This window comes from Mytilus edulis, chromosome 7, assembly GCF_963676685.1.
Source record: "Mytilus edulis chromosome 7, xbMytEdul2.2, whole genome shotgun sequence".
Lineage (NCBI taxonomy): Eukaryota > Metazoa > Mollusca > Bivalvia > Mytilida > Mytilidae > Mytilus > Mytilus edulis.
In genome coordinates, this window is record NC_092350.1 from 64991043 (window position 1) to 64999318 (window position 8276).

At 32.9% G+C, this 8276-nt stretch overlaps 1 protein-coding gene across 1 annotated transcript; it reads left to right on the forward strand.

Moving 5' to 3' along the window:
* The first annotated feature begins 506 nt into the window (after positions 1–506).
* Positions 507–4091, forward strand: LOC139483328 (uncharacterized). The gene is made up of 2 exons (XM_071267353.1): positions 507–1866; positions 3398–4091. Exons 1-2 carry the CDS (start codon positions 507–509, stop codon positions 3703–3705), a joined length of 1668 nt encoding a protein of 555 aa, XP_071123454.1. The 3' UTR covers positions 3706–4091.
* Positions 4092–8276: the final 4185 nt, after the last annotated feature.

Sequence of the window (8276 nt, forward strand, 5' to 3'; positions counted from 1 at the left end):
TTTCTGTAGCATAAGTTTCTTTCCGTGGCTGAGTAGCTAGCCCAGCGCACAACCTCCTTACCAGGAGGGCCAGGGATTTATTCATCAAGGTTTCCTTCCTCTAGATGAGTCGCTAGCCAAAGCTTATGACTCCCATCTTGCCATTGGTTTTATATCGAGTTTTCCTTCTCTTAGATGAACTGCTTTAACAGAGCTATGATCTTCATCTGACCAGCTATTTACCCATAGCTGGGGCAAGGTTGATGAGTGTTAGGGCATGTCCACACGCCGGTGGGCCTACACACTGCATCTCTGGGGCCCTTGCTGCTCCGAGATCCTCTACAATAATGCCTAGGATGCTAGCTCCTAGTTACCGTGTGTTGTCGCGAGGAGGCATTGTAGAAGTCTTGAATAATGCAGAGGCTATGTACTGTCAGAAAGACTTACTCACTCGGCTTTCTTTTCACCTGCAAAAGCAGGCTAGCCAGCGGTGATAGAGAACCTATGGTTCTAACCACACTAGACGCATGCACAATCCTGTGGACAAACTGGCTTGCAGCAGACTGCCTGGCATTAGTGAAGCCGCCTACAACAAATTATCCATGCGTGAAAAGGCTGTTCAACTATTCTGGTCAGTAATTGTGAATTTACCAAAAGACAACGGATGCTTTACCATATATAGAGCTCGTTCATATGCATATATTGGCCATATCTTGATTTCAACGTCGGACGCAAATCCCAAATACAGCTTATTGAGCAACAATGAACAATTCCAATCCATACTTATGAGTCCAATGCTATCCTTTGAACTTGCAAATGCTGAACTACAAAATGATGAGGTTATTCTTCGTCGAGAGGGTATGAGTCTATGGATATTAGTCAAGTATGGTTCGACTAGAAATGATGAGAAAATCTATGAATTTCTAGACAGAGCTGATAAAGTGTTATCGTTATCTATATCAATAAGCCCTTGCATGCACCAAGTCACCTTTTCGACGAGAATGAAAGTATATCTTAAATTGTCCTCTTTGCAAAGTCTCCCCCTCGATAGAAAGAAAGATGTCTTGAAAAAGGCACTAGAGGACGGTAAAGCTCTAATAAAGAATAAGATGAGCGTGAGGGATGTCTATACAGTTGCTGAAATTTGTCAGAGACTTGCTAAATTTCCAAAATACTACCTTTATGGTCCAGCAGCCGTTATAAGCAACAGCTACTTAAATGCAGCCCTAGATTATTTAAATCAATGCTTTCGTGCAAAGGGTTATACTTACCAGACAGCCTACTCATTTGGAATGATCTATTTTGATATGGGAGATTTTAGAACCGCCACAGAATGGCATAAAATAGCTCTCCTGTTGTCAGATAGCCTTGGAAATATTAAAAAATTATGCTTTTCAATATTTAGATTGGTAGATATGGTAGATAACTCACTTGTGTATGATGAGCTTATTCACGTTTTAACATTGATAGCCAGAAAAAGAAAAGATGTAGAATTTCTTCGTGACTTAGTGTCCAACTTTCAGGGGAAGGTATATCTAATATATTTTTCGAAATTTCTAACTTTCTTACAAACATTTCCACTTACAACTCCGCAGGTTGAAATCGCAAAGTGTTTGGAAACTATCTTATTCAGGAAAAATGTCATAACCGCTGATCAGTTCGGCGCTACAAAGTACAGCAAATCTACAACAAACCACAATGAATATGACGTAAACGAAGCAAGCCTGCTTCAACGAAATCCAATTGAAATTGAACCTGCGGATGTCCTACAGAACTATAGATTTGATTACTGTTTTATCATGAGTAAAGTTAAATCTGGTTGGATTCAATGTTTCCTACAGCATCAGCTTGCAATACAAATGGTCGATGGTGACAGTAAATTTGCAGGTAGCAATATTAACTTTAAGAATATCTGTAATCTTACAAGACATTTTTTTAGTTATAAGTCTTTGGTACTAATATTTAAAATGTAGTAGGATTCAAATGTGTTCATGTTCAGCCTTTGTCAAAATTGATATCAAATTTTTCATGTAGGTAACCATACAAACTCTTCGTTCGATAAATATAAAAGATGCAACTGTTTGATGAACGACACTGTTGCCTGTTTTAAAAGAAACTTTACCGTTTTGTAACATACATCTATCTTACCTTCGGTGGCTGTCCTAATTGTCAGGCATCAATCTTCATGATCTACGTCCAACAACTGTGCACACAGCATTTTGAAATTTTTTCTTTGCCAGAATATAAAGAAGATATTGAAACATGAAACATGAAAACTTAATTAAACGCCTATTTCTACATATACAATATGTATTCAATGGCGTTGTACATAAATGACATATAAAATACAAAAATACTAAACAAAAATACAATATGTATGTACAATACCAAAAATTGAAAATTTATACTGTGATACACAAGAAAAAAGTCAGAAAAGTTCAAAATAATTTTGGAAATACAATGTTTTCAACCGACATTTAAAAATATCCAAAGATTCAGAGTTTCTTACATTTGTACCTAGTTCATTCCACAATTTTGGCCCAGTAGTACTAAAGCTTCTATCTGAAAAAGTTTTCTTTTTGTTATATGGGACTGCATAACAACCAATAGATGACTCTGACGACCTTAATGAACGTTTCGACACTTGAGGATTTAACAAATTGATCAAATAAGACGGTGCATTACCTACATGACAGTTGTACATGTATGTTAAGATTTTAAATGTAATTCTGGCTTTGATCGGAAGCCAGTGTAAGTCAAACAATGCCTGCTTGGCACTGTCATACTTAGAACGGTTTAACACAAGTTTGGCACACATATTCTGTATACGTTGCAATTTATATAAATCAGTTTGTGAAACTCCAAAAAGTATAACATTGCAATAATCTAAATGTGAAATAACCAAAGATAAGACCAAAGTTTCAGTTGCTTCTTTCGATAGATAGGATCTTATGCACTTTATTTTGTAGTAGTTCATCATTGCTGTCTTACATTTTTTAGTAATATGGTCTTTGAAGTTTAGAGTCTCATCCAGAAAAGCTCCTAAGTACCGTATACATGTTTTTGATTTTATAACATCTCCACAAATGATTATTTCTTTTGTCTGACATTTAGAGAGTTGTTGTCGACTGCCAAAGAGAATAAACTCTGTTTTCGCATTGTTCATTTTTAGTTTGTTACTGTTTCACCGTAAGTGAATAAAGCAATTACTCACGTTATTTGATGAAACTGACCTGTGACTGTAAAATATGAACAAACGTATTTGTTTTGTCATATTACACATACATTACATACATTACGGAAACAATCATTACAAAACGACAATTTACACTTAGCTGTTATGTTTATTATTGTGTGAGTTGTTGTCTTTTTGACATATTCCCAATTCAATTCTCATTCTTTTTAAAACTTATTTTAGGTTTTCCTGGTATCGATTATGAATCCAGTTCATCGTTGTTGAAGACTACAATAGACGGTATCAATAAAAGTCGAACAAGCATACTTGTTCTATCTAAAGACTTACTGACGAGGGAATGGTGTTTGTTAAAGCCGATAGTTACAGAAATACTACAGAAAAGATCGGACTCTCTATTTATCATTTTACTCGAAACGTGTGATGTGCCGTCGGAGATAGATGATACACGTTTATCATACTTTGATTTCACTGACGAGATGAACATTCCTTTCGAAATTCAACATTTGAAGTTGGCTTTACTAGAAAACTGATTGATTGAAGACAAAATCATCTGTTCTATTCATTCTCATATTTTGAATTCTGAAGACGTCACTCTAATTTTGATTTGAGGAACATCTATACATTACACTGTTCCTGTGTTTATTAGCTGTTGCTGTGCAAATTTCAATGATTCTGTGTTACGAGACATTTTTATCCTTTGTTTTGCAATTAGTATTATTCACATGTAGACTCTCATCTTTTGAAGTATCCTAATGTGATCTGCATTTGTAGTCAATGAGAAAGTTTACGAAATCAATCTGACTGATGGAATCTTACAATTCATAATAAATGTCTGTTACTTTCATTATCATTGTTAACTTGGAATGCATTCATACGTACTATGCTTAATATGATTAAAAAAAAAACTTCCTGGAAATTGGCTTACCATCAATTTTTTCTTTTGCCTCTATTTTGTTTTACAATGCTAATTAATATAATAAGATATTGCTTATGTTCAATGTTCATGTTTATTATAGAGGTATGTCGTACCATGATATGCAGATTTCAAAACTTGTATTTATCTATGACAACTTATACTCAGAAAAGCTTAACAAAAACGTTCAGCTATTTCTATCATCTTACAACGTGAACAGTCGCTCTAAAATACAACAGACATGATAGCAAGTATTTAAAATGTTAAACTATTATTATTTATTTGTTTGTATTTATCAATGGAGGTTGTGTGTCTTTTTAACACAAGTTTGACTTTTTGTCCTGGTGAATTCATGTTTTTTTTAAACGGTCTGGGGAACTGAAGATTCAGACACACAATACATTGTGTTTTATTTAAAAAAAAACGGTAAAAAATTTAATAGCACAATTATGTAGCTGGTCAGTATAAACCATATATTTGGTTTTAAGATCTTACTTACAGACCCTGGAATTTGTCAATATATGTTTGTTACCAGACCATTTTTTTCAATAAATGGTACTCATACACCGTGTACATGGTCATTTGATGTTACTTATAGACAGTCTAATGAGGCAACGAATTTTAGTAACATATCATGTACTTTTGTGAATAGAAGTTGACAATATACCAAGTAGGTCAAGAAACATGATACATGATTATTATAGAACATCTACTTGCATGAACAGATGTTAGTTACATACCATGTATTTAGGTGATTCATGTTACTTTAAAACCATGTATTTTGGCACTAGATCATTATTTGTTCAACATTTGCTGGTAACAAACCATTAATCTTGTCAATATATATTACTGACAATATTTGGATCACTACTATATGGTTATAGACTATGTAATTGGGTTGTACATATTACTTATAGGCTTTAAATTTGGTCAATAGATGTCGGTAATGGACCATGTAAGCGGTCAGTAAATGTTGATAATATAGTTGGTCGTTAAATGTCCAGACTATTTATAAACCACGTTGTAGCTGGTCTATATATGTTGGAAGTATACCACGACTAATATACCAGGTGTTTGGTCAAACAGAAGTGAGAAAGTACATTGTATAAATATATTTTTTGTCCGCTAAATAAGTTACTAAACGAGTTCTTATTATTTTTTCTCAAAAATAATCATTTTTTTCATTTTTATTATTTTCAAAATATAAATGTGTTATATAAATTTAATTTCATACTAGACCATTAAGTTTTATTACAGATGATTGAAAAGCCTTTTGTTTAGTGGTGATGGTGTGTTAGTTTGATTTATATCATTTTCCGGTTGTTTGTATATAGATAAGACCGTAGTATTCAGTTGGTTTTCCTGTCTGAATTCTTGTCATTAGTCATCTAGTTAGTTGTCTAGTTATTAAGTTTTGTCGTTGTTAATTATTACATCGGATGAATGAGAACTAATAAAGGTCTCAAAACAAGTTGCATAATGTATGTTCACTTACAACACTAAAAAGCAGTTATGATTAAGGTTATTATATAGGTTTGTCGTTTTTAGCTATGGCGTTGTTAGTTTATTTTCGATTGATGAGTTGACTCTCCCGATCGTATCTTTTGCCTCTCTTATTCAATGAAACTCATGTTTTCTATTTTTGAAAAAAGCGCTTGGTTTTTGTTTTGAAGGAACGATTGATTTCATTAAATATTTCCTGAAGGCTTAGTTGACTTCTCCATAGGGTATCAATTGTATTATGTATTCTTGTTCTATCGTTTCATGTTTTTCATTCATTTGTATCTTGTTGTTCAAATTTAAATGTACAAGGAAAACATTGTTTATTTTAAATATAATTTGTACTTTGAATATGTTGCACTTCACAAATCGCCTTCTTGGTTCTCTTTAAATTAATACATTGTCTTATAAATGGTAAAATACACAAGATATTCCTTATCTCGTACAAATGAATATGATAAATCCTGCGGTTTGTTGTAAGTGGACAGAATTATTATTTTTATTATCATAATATTAAAACCATTCTATATAATATTGGTATATTCATTCGCCCTTCAATCATACTACAATCAGAAAGATACAAAAAGAATATTCTAACTCGTAAGTCGAAAATAAATTGATAACGCGATGGTCACATTCGACTAAAAGGAGAACGACATGAGGAACATATCCCCTATCATCTGTAAAATGTACATTCCATAACAGTTTACCAACATTTTATGTCGTTCGTAAGATTTACAAATAAATGATATCAGCTGGACCACTTTGAACTCTGGTTATGATAGTCTCCTCGTGAGCAACCATACTACTGCAATCGTCAACTCATATCTATTTTTTTCATTGACTTTAACAAAAATGTGTTTGTGTAGTAAATATAAAAGATAAACACATATTCATGTGCTTTTGTTGTTGCCAAAGGCTAGTCACAATTTAGTACAACGGAAGACAATTCATAAAGAATCAATGAGCAGTCAGGTAAAACGGTGAACATTCATTCTAAGTTTTAACCTACCGTGTATCGATACAAGTTTAAAGATTTTGACAACAACAACAATTTAGATAAAAATGTGTCGATTCATGTACAATTTTAAATAAGCGTTTTATGTTATCTTGAGGTTTATGTCTGACGCAAAAAAGCTATAAAATGGAGGTTAAGGGCATTTTATTGTATGAAAAGACCGTCTTTCAAGAAAATGTTTGATAACGTACCGTATTGTCTGTGCATCCATTCACATGTCATATATATGAACAATCTACATGTAAGAACCAGCGATAGCTTTTATAAAATAGCTTTACACTCTATTTGATATGTAAATGAGTAGTGGAAAGCTTTCTCTTTATTACGGTTTTGATTTTTCGGGCTACAATACATAAGTTACTAGGAAATCATTAACATATCGGTACTAATTCCAGTTTGTTTTGCCTGAACTTTTGAAGCATTCGCATTATTGTTTTGACAACTATTAAGCTGATTTGGACATTAAACTGTCATTCATGTAAGCGACAAAAGAGAGCTTTGTTACCATCTATCTTGGGAGTGAAGACGGGACAGTGTCATATTCTAATGATAACATTCTAGATACGATTTCTTCTAAATATACGATGTATTTGACCTTGCATTTATTTTGGTGCACATGGCGTAATGAGGGTCCTAAATGGTGATGTTTATATAATTACAGGTTTGATTCTATTGCATACATGTACTACTATAGACTCAGGAATATCAATATATACATCGCTGTAAATTTAATCGAAATTTATTCATTCAAGTGAGAGGTGTTTCCCAAATCTGATGAAATATTTGTTTTTAAAAAGGACTTAACCTTAAGTATGAATTTAATAAGTTTCTAAACAGACGGTTTTTTATTACCAGTTCAGTATCTCGGATTTAAAGAAAAACAAAGAAAACATTGAATATGTTTGTTTATTCATGGCTAAATGTATAGGGGTAGTGTTGAGAACGCACAAAACATGATTGACCCCACGGCATTTTTTGCGTTTACCTAAAATAAGGAGCCTCCGGCCTTTGTCGGCATTCACATAGAAAAATACCGAAATATTGCTAAAAGAAATAACGGATTGGAACACAAAGATCGCCGAATAGAAATTAGATATTAAGATTTGGGGAAAACCTAGATAACGGATAAGTAATTTGAGATATCAGAAACACAATCTGAGATCACGAATTTAATACATTTGTGTAAGTTTCCTTGAAGCCTTCTGCATGTTCAGTCGCTAACTGTGTACTCGATTAATGAAGGGAAACTTATAGACGTTTTGGATTTAAAGATGCTAATCCTGGTACCATTTATAAGTGTTTACATGACACATAGTGCTAATATATCTGAATAATTATTTAAATTATTATAACTGTGTATAGTAAGTGTACTATTTCGACTGTTGAGATTGACTTGATTAATTGTTAATCTAAAACACTGAATATGATTTTAATTATTTATTTGTTAAATGCCACGATACGGGGTCTCATTATCAATTCAAATGAATACCTCGTATTTAACCTGCTACAGTGTTTTAAAAAGCCGAAGAGATTCATACCGATTGTCATCACATTTAACTGTATATATATTGACAATATCTCCATTAGAGCAACTTCTAATTGTGTATTCATTCTGGGAGGAGATATACATACAGAATTTAGAGAAATTATACAATAATTAAAAATCTTTC

Excerpts from the sequence above, each read along its gene's own strand:
- LOC139483328 (XM_071267353.1), top strand. The coding sequence starts at position 507 with ATGCACAATCCTGTGGACAAACTGGCTTGCAGCAGACTGCCTGGCATT. Across the intron at positions 1,867-3,397 it reads TGGTGACAGTAAATTTGCAG|GTTTTCCTGGTATCGATTAT; the intron begins GTAGCAATATTA and ends AACTTATTTTAG.